This window comes from Mustela nigripes, chromosome 6 (assembly GCF_022355385.1).
Source record: "Mustela nigripes isolate SB6536 chromosome 6, MUSNIG.SB6536, whole genome shotgun sequence".
NCBI lineage: Eukaryota > Metazoa > Chordata > Mammalia > Carnivora > Mustelidae > Mustela > Mustela nigripes.
This window is the reverse complement of record NC_081562.1, coordinates 117219554-117238798: the sequence shown is the minus strand read 5'-3', so window position 1 is coordinate 117238798 and position 19245 is coordinate 117219554. Positions and strand designations below refer to the sequence as shown.

Genomic DNA, 19245 nt, shown 5'->3' with positions numbered 1-19245 from the left:
GAGGCAATAGTTATAACGTAAAAGACACAAGGTCTAGCACAAACTAAGTGCTATTTACATTATAGTAAAAATTTAATATTATTATTTAAAGAGTGACAGATGGATACTCCCAACAGGTTGAAATACCTCTCATTCCAATAGAAATAAAAAATGTTTATTTCAATTAGATTCCTTCCCCTTTTTCCTGGTATATGAGGATATAAGGAGAAAATGCCTACAGTCCTCAGAAAGTGGATCAAGTGTAGTAACTAGAGAGTTTGCTCTGCTGGGAGAGAAGGGATCACTGCAGAACACGGCGAACAGAAGTGCCCCAGTCTGTCTGTCTCCCTACCTGTGTGTCTCTCATTGTCCATGTTGTTTTAAACATTATGCAAAAAAGTCATTTAAAGTCATGTTAATTGGGGTATTGCCAAAGGACAGTGGGTAACTATTTCCTCTGCCAGGAACTTTTATTTCTTTTTAAAGGAAGGGGAGAAAGCCGGAGGTGCTGAGTGGAACAATTGTGGTCATCTGTGGACCCTGCTGCCTGCTCCAATATAGGGAACATGCATTAAAATGTGGGTGGTTTTCAAGGGACCTTTAAGGTCCTCAATAGATAATATCCACTTTAGTAATCTTTTTTTTTTTTTAAGTCCACAGCTTTTATTATGTAATTCATGTATTTTATAAGGATAAACAACAAGGAATGTAGCAAACTGGTCAGGGTTGTATCCAAAACAAAAAGCACCAAGAAACACTGTAGGTTTGCACACATCGCTCTATTTACATCAGAAACAGGCTCCCTAGGATCAGGCACAGCAATTGCACTTGTCCGACGCCCCTTTGCAAATGCAGCCCTGGGCGCACTTGGCACAGCCCACCGGGCAACAGGAGCAACAGCTCTTTTTGCAGGAACTGCATTTGCATTCTTTGCATTTGCAGGAGCCAGCGCACGTGCAGGAACCACCTGTACCGCAGGAGCAGTTGGGATCCATAGCTTTAATAACCGACAACTGGACTCCGTAGACAGTAGCACAACAAAAACCAGGCACTTGGCAGAAGCGTGGTCACTTTAGTAATCTTAAGTTCTATGCTAGTGCTTAGCTATTTTGAGATACAGAGTGGAAAGGGTAATTTTCCTTTCAAGAGATAACAGATTAAGGCCAAATGGCTATTTATTAGCATGACCCATAGCTATCTAATTTTCCATACATAATATGATATTTTTTTGTTTTCTTATTTACAGAGAGATACATCTTTTAATGGGGCAAGGTAGATTTTGAATATAACACTTGATTGCTTGTGGACTAATATTAACTTAAAATAATTCAAGCAAATGGTATCCTAATACATCTTAGTTTGATTTTCTCTATTGTTTGGCAAAATCCACATATTTTGTTTTATGGATACTGTTCAGTGTTCGTCTGGGATATCAAAAGCCCAGAGTTTAATCTTTTTATGCCTTTCATATATGTGTTTGATAGTGATTGCCACATTTAGATGATAAACTGTGAGAACATGGGCTCGATCTTTTATGTTTATATAACCCTCACTTCTCTCCCTGAAGTCAAGTATAGGAAAGAGCATGTAATAGATGCTCAACAAACCCTCAGTGATGGGTTTAGTGTTTATGAGAACAACCCTACTGTAGAATATCATGGTGAGGAAGTTTGATAGTTGCATAAAATAACGGGCTTAAAAAGAAATTGTCAAATCTCCCACTCATAGTTACTGCTTTCTTTTTATGATAATTGGAATAATCCATCAGTTTTCCTATGAACTGACACCACCACTTGTAAGATGAGATATTGGAAAATGATTGTCTCTAATATTAAGAAAACTTGGAATACACAGTGGTATCTTACAATGCCCATTTCTTTGGGAACAGTCAAAGACTCTGGGTTACTCCTAATACTTTACTGATCAGTAACAAAATCTACCAAAAGAAAATGTCCATATGGTGCTAGGAAAAAAAAAAAAAAAGTGCTTATACCAGCTCAATCAACTTTAAATGAAAATATTCTTAATTCTAATATTTTAGAATCCTTCCAACATTTCACTTGTGGGAACTACCTTTTCATCATAACTTCTTTTTTTATGTATTGTTCCGTGATTCATTGTTTGTGTGTAACACTGAGTGCTCCATGCAATACATGCCCTCCTTAATACCCATCACCAGGCTAAACCACCCCCTCTCTTTAAAGGAAAAATAGTAAACTGGACATATGGTGATTCTTACAAAATGTTCTATATGGTACAAGACTTAATATTCATTCATTAATTTTATGTGTATGAGACAACCCTTGTTTTCTGCCAGACAAAAAATTGCTCTGCATTTAAGAAATTGACCCCATCTTGGGAGAGATATTAGGATAAACCTCTCAGAGATTTTATGGTGCTGATGTTGTAGGGCGCATGATCACAGAGACCCTTTGGTCTCCACGAGACAGCAATATATATTCTGCTCTGGATTGTCAAGGAAAGCTCAGAGGTAGGCTGGCAAAGTGGGATTTTCTAGACAGAAGGACATTATGAGCAGGGCTTGGAGGAATGGGGTCACAGAGTAGTTTATGGCTTAGTAAGGAATTTGGGCTTTTGGTAAAGGCAGTGAGGTTTGATTTATTTTATTGTCATAAAATATACATAATATATGCTACCATTTTAATCATTTTTAAGTGCACAGTTTAGTGGCATTAGTCTATCTACACTGGTGTGCAACCATCACCACCATCCGTCTCCAGAATTTTTTCATCCTGTGAAGTCAAAACTCTGTTTCCCAGTAAATAAAACCCTTCATTCCTCCCTTACCAAGCCTCTGGCAAGCACCGTTCTACTTTGTGTCTGTATGAACTTGAATAATCCGGGTTCCTCCCAGAAGTAGAATCACACAGTATTTGTCCTTCCATTCTAATTGGCTTATTTCACTTAGCACAGTGTCTTCAAGATTTATCCATGCTGTAGCAGGTGCCATGTTTTCCTTCCTTTTCAATGGTGACTCATATTCCATTGTGTGTATAGACCTGAATTTGTTTATCTGTGCTTCTGTTGCTGGACATTTGGGTTGCTCCTAACTTCTGGCTATAGTGGTTAATGCTGCAGTGAACATGAAACATACATGTATGTCTTTGAGACAGTGATCTTGTTTCCTTTGGATATAGGCTTAGAAGGGCAATTGCTGGATGATATGGTAATTCTATGTTTAATTTTTTGAGGCACTGCCTTACTGTTTTCCACAGCAGCTGCACAATCTTCACATGTCTAAATGAGGGTTGATCTGCACAATCTTAATGCCTAAATGAGGGTTGATTTTTAAAGGCTTTAAGCTAGTGAGAGACTGATCATTCGGTGTAGAGAGCTCACTGCCTGCTGTGCAGAGGACGGACGAAAGGCAGCAGAGCTGGAGTTAGGTGGGTGGTAACCAGCTTAGAGATAAGGAAGGCGGGAACCAGGGCTGGCCCTGTGTGAACCATGACAAATGATGAGTTGCAGAGATTCCCAGAGAAGTGTAATCTAGGGCTGAATGAAGATTCGTTATAATGGAATCACCAATAACCAGCCCCAGATGTGGTAGAAAATCAAGGAAAGAGTAAATCCTAAACTATTCAATGAGTTGCCTGGGAAGGGGGTGGGGAATGGAATAGTAGAAGTGAGAGGAAGGCATATGAAAACGAGGAGGAAAGAGTGGGTCAGGGAGATCCAAAGAAGAACAGGGAAAAGACCAGAAGAAACTAGTCCTATGAACAGATTTATGAAAAGATGATCATGGAGTCTTATACACCGCAGAACTCTTTAAAAGTTTACTGAGATGTGCTTGAATGGGTTAACTTGGTGATGGGCCATAAGGAGGGCACATGATGCGATGAGCCCTGGGTGTTAAACACAACTCACACAACTACATCGGAAACCAACGATGTGTATCACAACTAACACAATTACATCAAAAACTGATGATGTGGGGTGCCTGGGTGGCTCAGTGGGTTAAGCCTCTGCCTTCGGCTCAGGTCATGATCTCAGGGTCCTGGGATCGAGTCCCATGTTGGACTTCCTGCTCAGCGGAGTGCCTGCTTCCCTTCCTCTCTCTCCACCTGCCTCTCTGCCTACTTGTGATCTCTGTCTGTCAAATAAATAAATAAAAACAAAACAAAACAAAAAAACTGATGATGTGCTATATGTTGGCTAACTGAAAATAACAATAATAAAAATAAAGATGTACTTGAGAGGTAGTGGACAAAGCAAGAGACAAGAGAAGTATATGTACTTCTTAAATAAGAATGGGGCAGTTACAGGGCAGGCCAACTGGTTTATCACTTTTATATTGTGGCTTAACTGTATTACCTATTTAACTGAGCAAAAGATCACACTGGCTTTGTGCCTCAATGTAAAATGTGTGTTCAGAGATGAGAATAGGAATTCACATTGCTTAAGGATTCACAAGTCACCAAAGTAAGAAAACCAACATAAACAGTTTGGGCAATGGATTTCTTGCAGTTCACCTAAGATTAGAAATACAGTCCAGTTACCACCCATAATCAGGGAAACACAGAGTCATCAGCTTGTAAGTGTGATTAGGATGGAGATTATCTTCCTGAAGATACTGAAGAGCAGGAGCAAAACATACCAAACGAATTTGAAACTATTACTAGTGCAGACGCTGCTGGAAACCTCATTTAGCCAGAATTTCGAATGGATATGCTATGCAAACAAGTATAATTTCTGTGCAAGACAATTCTGCATTTATTGAATTTGTCTAGATGAAGTTTTTGAAACATACCAAATAAAATATATTGAATAGATTGTAATGTCAGTGAAAGGGGCTGGATTGAAGTACCTAGATGTATTTGTTTGCTCTGCTGGGGAAGCTTCCGTTGCCAAGCAAGTTCCTCTAACCTTGACCTTGGGAGACAAACAGCCTCAGAGAAGGAGGAATCAAGTGGTTTTCTAGCTGTGATGAGATTTAAGTTTTCTTTAGCTTGTCCCCTTAAAGACATTTAAATAGTATTGATTTTCTTACAATAGCCACTGGGGAGCAAATACTAACTAATTTTATAAAAATTTCATATCATCTGCCCGACTACTGCTGTATTTTTATGTGACCTTCTCATTTTCAGTTTGGGAGGTCATCTTTTGGAGGTGAAACATCTCAAGTCCTAAGAGGCTTCCATTTGAATCAAAGCTTATTTTCACTTCTAAGTAGCTGTTCTTTATTAATTCCCTTGGGCGAGTTTTGTCCATTTCTGCTTCTTGGTTTCCACATGATGTTTACCTCTCAGGATTTCGAGATGGGTCAGAGATGACCATTCTCAGCCTAGAGCCTTGCATTCATTTGTAACCTATCCACATATTCCTACTAACTTCCCTTCTTCCTCTTCTTCTTCTGTATTCTATATAGGGGGTGGGTTTTTTTTTTTTTTACATTAATGTGTGTGTGTATGTGTGTGAATAATTTCCAATGTATTGTGTCTATGATCTCTCCTTGGCCAGATAGACTATAGACTATAATCCCTGGAATAACATATTCATTTCTTATAAGTTTTTTTTTTTTTTTTAATCCTCAAAATCATGAAAGACAGGTTTGCCTCCACACTGAATACCCATTAGTGTTTTCAACTGAATGAAGTCCAAAAGAATAAAGATAGTAAACCTTTGGGTGAAGACAAGGGCATTTTTCAGAGAATAGTTATGTTAGAATAAGTAGCAGATATCATGTGATACCAGAGAAAAATGATTTCTACTTACGGTAATTTTGCAAGTCTTAAGACTAAAATTTCCAAACATAGTTTCCCCCTCCCATATCTTTTAATGGCAGAATTGTTTCAAGTTAGGCCAAATTGACCAACTCTCTAGTAATTAGGCAAGCCAAAAGGCTAACATTACCCATGTCTTTTTTTTTTTTTTTTAAGATCTTTATTTATTTGTTTGACAGACAGAGATCACAAGTAGGCAGTTCAGACAGAGAGAGAGAGGAGGAAGCAGGCTCCCGGCTGAGCAGAGAGCCCGATGGTGGGGCTCGATCCCAGGACCCTGGGATCATGACCTGAGCTGAAGGCAGAGGCTTTAACCCACTGACCCACCCAAGCATCCCTTACCTATGTCTTAATATCAAATGGATACCATCCTAAGAAATGGTCGACAATTCATTTAAATTCGGGTTTTTAAAATTTTCTTTTCATTTTATTTTATTTTATTTCTTTTCAGTGTTCCAGCACTGTTATGCACAACACCCAGTGCTCCAGGCAATATGTGCCCTCCTTAGTCTCTTTATTTTTTGATAATATGATAGAAGTGATATTCCCATGACATGCCAGAGAATTTTACTGGAAGAAACATCAATTGTGATTTTTCAGATAATAAAGGTTTGTAAGATTCAATAATGTTATAAAACACCAGGTACTCCCTTCTGACATCTGAGTCTTTATACCAAATAGTTACAAAAATGGAGTGTCTCTTCTAAATAATGGCAAGAGTCATATATATGTGGTATATGCATATGACTTTCCCCCAAATCTGAGGTACACTCATGTAGATTAAAATTTTCAAATTAAGAGAAATGAATGGGAAAAGAGTTATTTTGCTGAGATTCTAGAGCTCATGATGTTATTTAATTAAAATCACCAACTTTACTCCTGAAATCCTGCCATTTTACCAATTTTCCCCATATTTTGTTTTTAGGGACAAACCATAGAAAACATTTTAGCACTAATTGCCCTCAAGTAGTCTGAGGACTATTTTATGACAAAGCTTCTTTACAATACTGAAAGACCCAAACATTGCCAAAAAATTGGCAGGGAATTTTGGTCTCTCATGCCTTGATGATAATCTTTAAGTAGTGTTATTTTTACTTGACTGGCTATATAAAACTCAAAACAGTGAAATCCAGGACATTTCTACTGCATGCTGTATATTCATTGAATTATGTGAATATTTGGGGGTCTCTAAGTGAAATTACCACATATTGTTAATTAACAAATTAGTAAAGAAACAGGAACAATACAATATCTTTGGATACGGTCAAACACTAAATTTGGGACTGAACTGACATTGAAAAAAATGTCACATTTTTAAATGATCAGTAATGAGGATTCTCAGTATAAGTATACCTAGACTGTTCTAATTAAAATTCTGAAATCCTAGGGGCTCCTGGGTGGTGCAGCTGGTTAAGTATCTGACTCTTGGTTTCACTCAGGGCCTGATCTCAGGGTCATGAGATAGAGCCCTGCCTTGGGCTCTGTGCTAACCAAGGAGTCTGCTTAAGACTTTCTCTCCTTCTTTCTCTGCCACTCCCTCCCAAATAAATAAATGATATCTTCAATTTTTTTTTTAAAACCTGGGGCCATGTGTCCCTCTGGATAAGGAATATGACAGGACTAACATATCTGGACTGTCTGTAACAAACAGCTATCTAGCACTGAAGTGCCGTTCATATTAGGTTGATTTATTATCATCCCTCAATATTTACATTCCACAGAGTATGACTTAGGCGAAGTGGATTTTTGATGAAAAAACTGGTTTTGAAAGAAGTTACTCATCAATGAAATATTACGGATGGCTAGAAGCTGTTGTACAGGGCTGAAGCTTGGAGTGCATATCAAAACTGTGTCCTGATAATTAAATGAAGATTTGACAGGTCTTCCACACGTTGGAAGTTGGTTTACCATCACCATTCCCTATCCTCAACTTTGCCACTTATAGTAGGGAAGGAGGGAGGTTCAGATGTATTATCTTTATGCCTTTGTTGGGAATTTTGACCTTTCCTCCTCTCTGATGTGGTTTTCCCCAAGCCTTGAATAGGACAAATTGAAAGATGTGGTATTAAATGCAATCGAAGTTTAACAGCTGCATTATTTTACTGATTTAAATTAATATTACCTTGTTCAATTACTCTTTGACCAAGGTGGCAAGAATACACAATGGGAAAAAGACAGTGTCTTCAACAAATCGTGTTGGGAAAACTGGATGGCTACATGCAAAAGAATGTAACTGGACCACTTCTGTACACTATATGCAAAGATAAACTCAAAATCGATTAAAAACCTAAATGTGAGACCTGAAACCATAAAATTCCTAGAAGAGAGCACAGGCAGTAATATCTCTGACATTGGCCATAGCAACATTTTTCTAGATATGTCTCCTGAGGTAAGGGAAACAAAAGCAAAAATAAAGTATTAGGAGTATATCAAAATAAAAAGTTTCCGCACAGCAAAGGAAACAATCAACAAAACTAGAACAGTCCTGAATGGGAGAAGATATTTGCAAATAACATACCCAATAAAGGATTAGTATCCAAAATATATAAAGAACTTAAACAACTCAACACCACAAAAAACCCCCACAAAAATCCAATTTAAAAATGGGCAGGAGACATGAAGAGACATTTTTCCAAAGAAGACATAGGTAGTCAAAAGGCCCACAGAAAGGTGCTCAACATCACTTGTTATCAGGGAAATGCAAATTGAAAGCATAATAAGATATCACCTCACACTTGTCAGAATGGATAAAATCAAAACATAAGAAACAAGCATTGGTGAGGATGTGGAGGAAAGGAACTCTCATGCAAGGTTGGTGGGAATGCACACTGGTGCAGCCGCTTTGGAAACCAATATGGAGGTTCCTCAGAAAAGCAAGAAGAGAATTACTAGATGATCCAGTAATTCCACTACTGCGTATTTATCCAACAAATATGAACACTAATTTGAAAAAGATATATGCACCCCTGTGGTTATTTCAGCATTATTTACAATAGCCAAATTATGGAAACAGCCCAAGTATCCATTGATAGATGAACCGGTAAAGAGAATGTGGTGTATATACATATATATGCATATACACACAAATAGCGGTTTATTTCCACATTGAGGATTTTTTCTCACCATAAACTAGTTATTGGAATTTGCTTATTTAAATAATAATATAATGGCTTTCATTATTATATAAAAGGTACCATTCAATGAAAAATTATTAAACAAAAATAGAGCCTTAAAAAGACCAAAAATAAAAATATGCAATCTTTGTATTACAAATGCAACTTAACTAGGGCACCTGGGTGGCTCAGTTGGTTAAGCATCTGCCTCTCACTCAGGACATGATTTCAGGGTCCTGGGATTGAGCCCTGAATCAGGCTCCCTGCTCACTAGAGGGTCGCTTCTTCTTCTGCCCCTCCCCCTGCTTGTACATTCTGTCTCTCAAATCAATAAATAAAATATTTTAAAAAAATGCAACTTAACTTCAATTTCTCATTCTTATTTTGAATTATTTGCTACAAATATACTCTTGTATAATTTAAAGGGTTATGCATAAAGACCATCATTACTAATTCATTTGGCATTCATCATAAGACCTTTAATCATGATGTATTAATCTGGTATAAATGTGGATATAATATATAATTTCTAAGTAATTCCATTATAATTTATCAGTTAAATAGTCTATTGTAATAAAAAATAGTCTATTGTTATTTCAATATCTTCTCAAATATGCATCAAAGTGTAATGCTTTGTTTCTTTATGAAACAGCCAAAGTTAAGTAAAGCACCAAAGCATAGCCCTTTCTCCAGAGTATAGAAACAGTAGCAGAATCTCCAGTAGGAGGATAGTGTTATAAAAATCACAAAAAGCCCATCTAAAACCACCCACAGTTCATAACGCAAACAAATGTACTGCGTCATGTTTGATTTGAAATTTCTGGAGGTTAATGTGCAAACCTTCAGAACCCTCCAATCCATGGCAGATCAAACCAATCAATTTGCAGTTTGGCTTTTTAAGTGGCTGAGACCTCGGAGAGGGACATTTTGACTATAAATAGCTACCCAGCCTTTACATGGCACTGGCTCCTGTTGTGGTCATTGGCCCTTCTAAAATTTAGATTTTTACATCCGCGCTGTGAGTGAGACACTGGCAACCCATGTATAATACTAGTGAGAGAATCTGAAAATGCAAACCAGAAAGGGGTACGTGGAAACATGCACCCCACATGTTCTATGAGAGCCATTCCAGAAACCATAAGAAAAATCATCTTACTTCTGAAACACACTCGCCCCTGTGTCTCCAATTGGGAAATGCTTGCACATTCTCTAGTCAAAAGAAAAACATCCCTAGACCTATGCAATGGAAGAGGAAATTTCATTTTCTACTGCGGACAGTGAGGAGAGGGTGGAGAGAAACACAGTTGATCCATTTATCAACTTGTTGCTTTGAGTCCTTTGTCATAATTCCTCTCTCTTCCTTTTGGTGTTTACTGACCTTCCGCTGACTAATTCTTCCCCATCACTGTTGGATCCTTCTGCTTTTAACCTCCTGGCAATGGCTTCCTAAATTAATCTGTGAACAGCAGGACAACAAACCCAGGGATATTTACCTAGATTACTTTGAAAAAATACGGCGGTAAAAAGAGAGTAAACAATAAATAAAATAACACACAATGGTGTGAAATGTGTAAATCACTTTTGCATAGAAGACAAAAAATATAATTTATTATGAAAAACTCATTTGAGCTAGATCATGGTATGGACAGACCATCAGAAGGGTCAGTGTCTAAGCTGTTCTCTGTGTGTGTGTGTGTGTGCGCACGCGTGCGTGTGCGTGTCTGTGTCTTTGTGTATAGTTGACCAGTGAGAAAAGGGTAACATCTGGGGTCCTTGCTTCTGTGTTCATAGTATCTGTTCGTTGTTTCTCTCATCGCTTTGTCGAGTCCAAATTTAGCAGCAAGAGGATGAGGGCCCTTGATTGTTGAGTACCAGCTCTTCCACACACTTTTGGAGTGTCTTTGACCTTTCCAGGAGAATACAGAGGATAATCCTGCAGAAGCTGTAAGATTTCTCCAATTTCCAGATGCTGTTATTCTACATTTCTATGATTCTAATTCTACTCCATGCTCTAATGGAGGCAATTAACTCATTTTAAAATGGTGTCTTTCTTCACATGACTGCCAAGTATAGAATCTAAAAGTTTCTGATCATAAACACTGATGATGATGGGGGTGATTTCACTTGCTCTCCTGTATTTCTCTACAGTGGAATCCTGGGATTTTACTTTTTTTTTTTTTTTTTTACACCAATAACCTTTCTGTTCACCCTGATTTCACCCTGATTAGGCTGAGATTCTGCAGTTCGGCTTTGCACTTTGTATGCCTCCCTTGGAGAGGGAAGGGATGGCGATGGTTAACTTCAGGGACAATGGGTGCACGTCTGGGAGTATTCTGGGAAGAGGCATTATATGAACACAGAGCGCTTTGTGAAGATGCTCTTACGCATCCTCATAACCTCTCATGAGGTGGGTGCACTGTGAACACTGTTAATACAAAGCTGCCGGTGCGTGCCACCAATAGAACAGAGATGATTTTCTCTCACTGCATGAGGAATGACAACGTTTTGCTCACATTTCTTAAGGGGAATTATCCACTGGACGGCTTTGTGAATGTATCTGCCTGATCGCTCGCAAATGTGACCTAAAGACTTGTTTGCCAGAAAAGCAATATACCAAGCTTAAAAGTTTATACATATGCAGGTGCCTCTCACTGCAAACCAAATTGAAAAAGGTTAATGTGGTATACTGAAATAAAAATGCACAGGACTGCTTATAGGGAAGAGAATCTGTTGAACAAGGAAATGAATATATGTTACCCCTGGACATTCATACCTTATAAATCCAGGTCCTTGGTGTGACTCATCATTGCTTTTAACATTTTAATAAAGATTATGCTGTAACAACATGAATTTTATCTTAGCAATAAGGCTCAGGCATGGCAGTCAATGTAATTAAATCTATTATCAATGACTGCGTAAGGAGTTAACTCTTATGTAAAGCCAATCTCCTTAGCAGACCACATAAAAATTATTACTCAAATGCCCCAGTGAAATGTCATAGTGTCCCCAGAGGGCAATACCTGGTCGCATCAGAAAGAGTACATAAAGACATATAAGGTACAGGCTGCCATAAAGCATTACCAAGAAGCTATATAAAAAGAGAAATTCAACAAAAGGGATCATACTTTCATTGGAAAATATCCTTTTCCTCATGGCAGATTTGGCATGGGGGATTTTAAAATAAAACCCATATCCAGAAAAGCAGATATACTGCCTGCGTCATCATGAGGTCTCCTAATTAAGAGTGGCATTATACGGTTTATGATAGTATTTTATTTGGTATATTTCATTTTTAGACGCTTCACCTGTTGGAAGTTGAGTTGAATTTTGATCATTAAAATGCACAAACATGACCAGCTGCATATAGATCTGAGCATGGCTTAGATCCCTAACCAACCAAAAGGTCACAAATATATTAGTTGAAATCCATCTTCAGAGGAATAAAATTTTATAACCTGTAGAGTTAAGGAGAAAATGTTTTCTTTATAGGATACTTTGAATTGTTCAATTTGCTACACTGTGGGGTCCTCCTTCCAGTGAACCAACACAGGTTTAGAGACCAGCTTAGTTGGTAGAATGCATAAAAAATGAAACTGATCTTAAAAAGACCTGACTTCTATTTCATTCCACTGCCAAACTAAACAAAACCGAAGACACAGACAGCAATCTTAAAACTGTCTTTAAAAAACTGGTTGACTTTATTTAAGGGCAAATGAATATGACTTTTTCATATCTCAGGGATGATCAATGGCTAATATGAAACTTTACTCGCTCTTCTGTATGTGCTTTTCTCTATTTACATACTGAATTTATGTATATACTTAGACACGGAACTCCCAGCTTTCCCAGAAACTGTGTTCTACACATTCTATCTTATTCAATTTCCAGAGTACTTTCTGAGGGATTATTACTATCTTTTCCATCTTACAAAGGAGGGAATGGTTACTCACAGAAGCTAACTCATGATATTTTAGACAGTAAGAAGCAGGGTTTGTTTTGAATCCAAGGTGACTCCAAAGTCCATGCTCCTTTTTACCCTAACCAGTGTTGACCAAACTGTCTAACACACTATTTAGGCTAGTTGTACCTATGAGATTTCAACTTATAGGGGAGACTAAGTGATGACACACAGAGGTCAATGCCACTGGAGGGAGTCTTTATTGCTTGGTGTGTCTGAGAGGAGAGTGCCCACCAGCTCATCCGGGGCTCCGTAGGAAAGCATGGGTTTGGTCAAGGGTAGGAGGCCAGAGTCTTCATTGCGTTCTCCAGGGGAAGGAGGAAACGGGAAGATTTAGGACCAGGACAGTCTTAGGACTGGGTAGTTTGAATAATTTCAGCAGGCTACAGGTTATAGAGATGGCCTGTAGTTGTCTACTACCTGGCTCTGGGTTGATCTGGGACAGAGAAAATACTGGGCTGGTATGCAAAATAGAAAAAGTAGGTGACTGGGATGTAGATCAGGGATATGTTTGTCTATGACAGACATGTTTGCAAGTATTATGTTCTGTGTTCCCTCCAGATTAATATGTTGAAGTCCTAACCCACAATGTGATGGTATTGGGAGGTAAGGCCTTTGGGAGATGCTTAGGTCATGTGAGTGGAGTCTTCATGAGTGGAACTAGTCTTCTTATAAAAGAGACCCCAGAGAGCTCCTTCTCCCCTTCTGCAACATGAAAACACAGGAAGAAGTTGCCAGCTATGAATCAGGAATAAGGTCCTTACAAGAATGGGACCATGCTGGTACCTTGATCTTGGACTTCCCAGACTCCAGAACTATGAGCAAGAAATTTCTATTGATTAGAAGCAACCTGGTCTGTGGTACTTTTAGTAGCCTAAACAGGCTGAGGCAGCTAGAAAGTATACTAGGAATTAGCTAGATCAGGGAGAAGTAGTCTGTCAAAGATTAACAAGACCTCCCAAGATGTCAAAATATAAAATACAGAAAAAAAAAATCCCGTTGTTGCTTGAAAAAAAAAAAAATGTCTTTGGTATGAATTTGGTAAATCACGTAAACTTTATACTTGGCTTGAATATTCACAATGACTATTATCATATTTAAGTTTGGATGAAGTCCTATAGCAAAGTAACCTTTTTAACAGGATTTAACCCAGAATTCCTTAAGTTGCTTTGATCCAGCACCTATTAACATTTAGCAGAACATTAATTTTATGAACTACAGCTTTTTATCCAACTTTTTTTCATATTTTAAATTGGGTGGTTTTAAAAATCTGTCATTGAACATTAATTATAACATACATTCCATATACTTTGTATATTGGTGATATTTCTAACGTTAAAGAAGTACAATGTGCATTGGGATATTTTGAAACAATTATCCTTCTAAACAGAATTTTTTCCCATGCAATAAGAAGGTTTGAATATAACCAACCATAACCAAAATGGGAGCCTCTCTTCAAAGCCTCTCTTGCATTTACTATGCAAACCATTTGCAATTCTTTTTCAGAGACAGTGAGTCTATGTGCAAATCAATACTGTTCACCTACTTTTAGCAGTTCCTATAATGTTAACTCCTATATCTGCTTTAAAAGGTAGGAAAATGATTCTTAACACTAATAAGTTTAAGAACATCCAAAACCTGGACATTGAGAATTCAGAATCATGCATTGCCAGAAATAACTTTTGCCTAAATTGGACCTTCTACATATGCAATGAGACCTGATTCTGTATTATTTCATGTACTGCTAAGCCTGTGTTTCTGTCAGTGAATAATTATTTTGAGTTATTAGAAGGAAAATGAAGCATAACATTTGCATGATTTCCCCCATACTACAGAATTGAGTCAACAATTAAAAGGGGAAAAAATCAGCACACTAAACCGTGTGCTCTGAAAACAAAGGAAGGATCTTGTTCCTCTTTTACCTCATCTTCCCAAGTCTTGCCGACCCATTTTCCAATAGTATCACATGTAATCCAAATGGCAAAGGTATTGCTGAACTTGGAGTCCTTTCAGAGCATCTGTGACTGGGATATCTTCAAGTCAAAAATGACCCAACTCAGGAGGGAGAAATGGAGAATGGACAATCTGATTACTTCAACTTTCGAGTTAAATTGCTGCTGAGAGAATTTTCCCTTTGTCACACTTTTCTCACCCCAAAGAGTTATCTTTATGGTAGTTCAAAGTGAGGGCTCACTTAACTAGTTCATTCATTCCTTCTTCCTGTGGTAAGTATTTACTACAAGCCTAAATGGCTTTGATGGAACACGAAGTCCCTGCACTCATGGAGCAAATTCTGTAAGTGGAAAGAACTAACAGGCCAATAAATAATAAGTTTATAATGAAATAGATGTGATAGAAATCAGTGATATAGAGAAAATTGACAGTTTGATGTACAGGGGAATGACTTGTTCACTACTATGAATTCAGTGGTTAAGGAGGACTCTCTAAGGAGATAATTGTTTAAACCGAACAAAAGGAGGAGCCAGGGGAAAGCATCCCATTCACATTTTCCTCCTTTCAAAACACACTGAACAAGATTCCCCATCACCTGAATGATATCAAGGTGAAAATGACGACAACAACAAAACATGAATTTTGTTTGAGATGAAAAAACAAGTAATGGAGTGTTAAGAAAACAGTTTCAAAAGAATGATTTACTGGAATGTAGATGATTCTTTTTCCACTTTGAGCTTTCTTTAAAATGCACAGATTTTAGTGATTCTTTCTGGTTTTCATTTTCAAAAGCAGTTGTTAAACAACCATCTTCAAATGCTTAAGTTACAGAATGAGTTTGTTCGCTTCAATTCAAGAGTTAGGAAACCTGTGACCATGTTATCCTTGATAGCAGTGATTCTCCAACGAGGCAGCATCTCTCTCACTTGGGAAACTTGTTAAAATATCAATGAGCCTCCAGTGATTCCAATATAAACTATATTCCAAAATTGTTCTGACTTTACCTCAAACTGAGGAAGCAAAAGTCTGAGCTAGCAGAGCCTGGCCTGTAGGTCTCTGTGTGTAGGAACAGGAGTTGAGTTACACCTTGGGAGAGCTGGTTCTCCAGTAAACTGGGACACTGGGCTAAGTTCTGGAAGACTCACTATTCCAGTGGTTTTCTGAAGGAGTTGATGGAAGGCTGGGGTCCCCAGACATTATTCAGAGGCGAAGATTTTGGCTCCACTTCCTTGTAAACTAGAGTAACGTCTCTTTTGAATGAAGTATATGTTGGGGTTACATATATGATTTCACTTCGAAAAGTTCTATTTCTAAATAGACTAAACATCATTGAACTATGTAGTAGAGAAAGAGCTGGGAACTCTGTTTCCATAGAGCAGGCAAGGTCCAGAGTCCACAAAGATTATAGGCACCAGGAATGATAGGTGAGCTTTTGGAACCGGAGTAAATTGATAGGTCAAACTTAACATTTTTAATGCACAATTATGCTTTATTTGCACAGAAAAAGGTGAACAGGGTTCTGAGTAATAATATTAATAATAAATAACTTATTAAGGAACCATTAAATTGCAAGATTGCACACTCCACATCATATATTTCACACAATGAATCACTGAGGAAGGTGTTGATATTCCCATTTTCCAAGTGAATAAATTGAAGCTTGGAGATATTAAATACCTCCCCCCAACAGTCTTCTGGCAGATCTCAAACTTTAACCTAGGATCTGTCTGGTTTCAAAGATCATGTTCTTAATCACAACTTCCAAGCAGATCCTACCTTAGAACAAGAGGGTTTTGCCTTCTTAGTGGTGAGATTTACAGATGATTTGATAAAGTCGTCATGATACTTAGCTCATTCCCACCATATGTTGACACAGTTTAGAAATCAATCTAGATGAACCATCTCTAATAAAGATTGAGGAAAAAGTAGGATAGAGCATCTCTTTACTTCTCCATCCATTTCCGAATGTGAGAGGCAGTCCTTGTGTGAAAAGAAAGAAAGTGATGGAAATATTCAGGGCTGAACAAGTACTTCGCCATTGAGGTCATGGAGGGGCAGAGGTCACAGGGCCCCAAGCATGAGCAAAAGAAAGATTAAGAAATCCTTCCAGTTTTACCAAATCATACCAAAAACAATTACTTTAACCTATTCTTTGTGCTTTTACCCTCTTACTGCTCCCAAACCAGATAAAATATTCAGTTGCAGCCAGTAATTTACTGTGAATGCTTTTAAAGCCGAAATTATTTCCAGCCAGAAATAATGGAGGTCTGTTTCCAGAAATGTTGGGGCTAAAGAAAGGCATGGTCGACTGTGTCCATGGGTTACTGACTTCTTACGGCCATGGTCCCTGAATGGCAGCCACTTCTGTCATGGTGAGTCCACCCCAAATTGAAAGATCATTTTCCTCTAATGACTCCATAACTCTGTTTTTTGGTTTGTGCAAATTTACAGAGGACTGTATCTTCTCTAACTGTTGGTTTTTCCTAATCTAAAATTAAATGTCATGACAGTGCCCTCACCACTATAAAGAGAAATGTATACATTAGGCCCTTCTGTCTAAATTAGGCATTTTCTGGTGAGTGTTTGAATCCTAGTGGGCAGAAGTCAAATGTACAAAATGTATAATATACTTTATGATGAAGAAGTACAACTGGGGTTGTAAAGCCTCAGTAAAGCAAAACAGCCTCACACTGGCCAGATCGCAGCTTGTAGTGGGTGGAAACCCCTAATGTAATTGAGAAGCAAACAGATTTGGGGTCTACAGTTTTTCCCATCGAAGGTTTGGCTCACCTGCTGACAAAAGCAATTTAAGTGCTATAGAACATCATCTTCTATCAAACAAAAGATAGAAAAGCTGATGGCCAACTCTTCCCTTGAAGGGTATGTAAGAAGAGTGCTCAAATGGAAACTGGTATCAAGTGATTTTTCTTTAAGATTTTATGTATTTATTTGACAGACAGAGATCACAAGTAGGCAGAGAGGCAGGCAGAGGAAGAGAGAGAGAGGAAGGGGGGAGGAAGCAGGATCCCTGCCGAGCAGGGAGCCGGATGCGGGGCTCGATCCCAGGACCCTGAGATCATGACCCGAGCTGAAGGCAGAGGCTTTAACCCACTGAGCCACCCAGGTGCCCCTCAAGTGATATTTTTAATTGATATTTGTCCGTGACTCAACCACAAGAAGATCAGAACAACCTCTGAAAGAGTCTTGTCCGTAGCATTAAAAGGTGTTACTGATCTTGTTAGAGAAATAAATAACTTGCCACTTTATATGCAGGATTTATTTTCCTTGGGGAGCAATCATCGACATTCTTACTAAAATAATATGAGGAATGTAGAGATCCTATGTTTTGGAGTTTAAAATATTGTAAATCCTAGAGTCCAGGGGTTGCCAATTTTTTTCCTGTCAAGAGCTAGTCTATAATTATTTTAGGTGCTGCAGTTACACACAGTTTCTATCTCCTATTTCCCTCCATCTCTTTCTCTCTCACTCATCCTTCTGTCCCTCCCTTCCTCAATTCCTTCTCTTCCTTTTCTTTCTTCCTTCTTTCCCTCCTTCCTTCCTTTTTTTCTCTCTTCCTTCCTTCTTTTCTTTCTTTCTTCTCTTTTTCTTTTTTCTTTCTCTTTCTCTCCCTCCCTTCCTTCCTTGCTTTTCTTCTTTCCTTCCTTCCTTTTTTTTTATATAATTTTTTATTTTTTATAAACATATATTTTTATCCCCAGGGGTACAGGTCTGTGAATCACCAGGTTTATACACTTCACAGCACTCACCAAAGCACATACCCTCCCCAATGTCCATAATCCCACCCCCTATATATCTATAGCATAGATATATGCTATATATCTATATATAGCATATAGACATATGCTATATGTCTATAGCATAACATATAGAATCTATAACATATAGATTCTCCCAAACCCCCTCCCCCCAGCAACCCTCAGTTTGTTTTGTGAGATTAAGAGTCACTTATGGTTTGTTTCCCTCCCAATTCCATCTTGTTTCATTGATTCTTCTTCTACCCACTTAAGCCCCCATGTTGCATCACCACTTCCTCATATCAGGGAGATCATATGATAGTTGTCTTTCTCTGCTTGACTTATTTCGCTAAGCATGATACGCTCTAGTTCCATCCATGTTGTCGCAAATGGCAAGATTTCATTTCTTTTGATGGCTGCATAGTATTCCATTGTGTATATATACCACATCTTCTTGATCCATTCATCTGTTGATGGACATCTAGGTTCTTTCCATAGTTTGGCTATTGTGGACATTGCTGCTATAAACATTCGGGTGCATGTGCCCCTTTGGATCACTACGTTGTATCTTTAGAGTAAATACCCAATAGTGCAATTGCTGGGTCATAGGGCAGTTCTATTTTCAACATTTTGAGGAACCTCCATGCTGTTTTCCAGAGTGGCTGCACCAGCTTGCATTCCCACCAACAGTGTAGGAGGGTTCCCCTTTCTCCGCATCCTCGCCAGCATCTGTCATTTCCTGA

At 38.2% G+C, this 19245-nt stretch overlaps 1 protein-coding gene across 1 annotated transcript; it reads right to left on the bottom strand.

Moving 5' to 3' along the window:
• Window positions 1–616: 616 nt before the first annotated feature.
• LOC132020864 (metallothionein-1E-like) lies at window positions 617–1044 on the bottom strand. Its single transcript, XM_059404988.1, has one exon. The coding sequence runs from the start codon at window positions 972–974 to the stop codon at window positions 789–791; it is 186 nt and encodes a 61-aa protein (XP_059260971.1). The 5' UTR covers window positions 975–1044; the 3' UTR covers window positions 617–788.
• Window positions 1045–19245: the final 18201 nt, after the last annotated feature.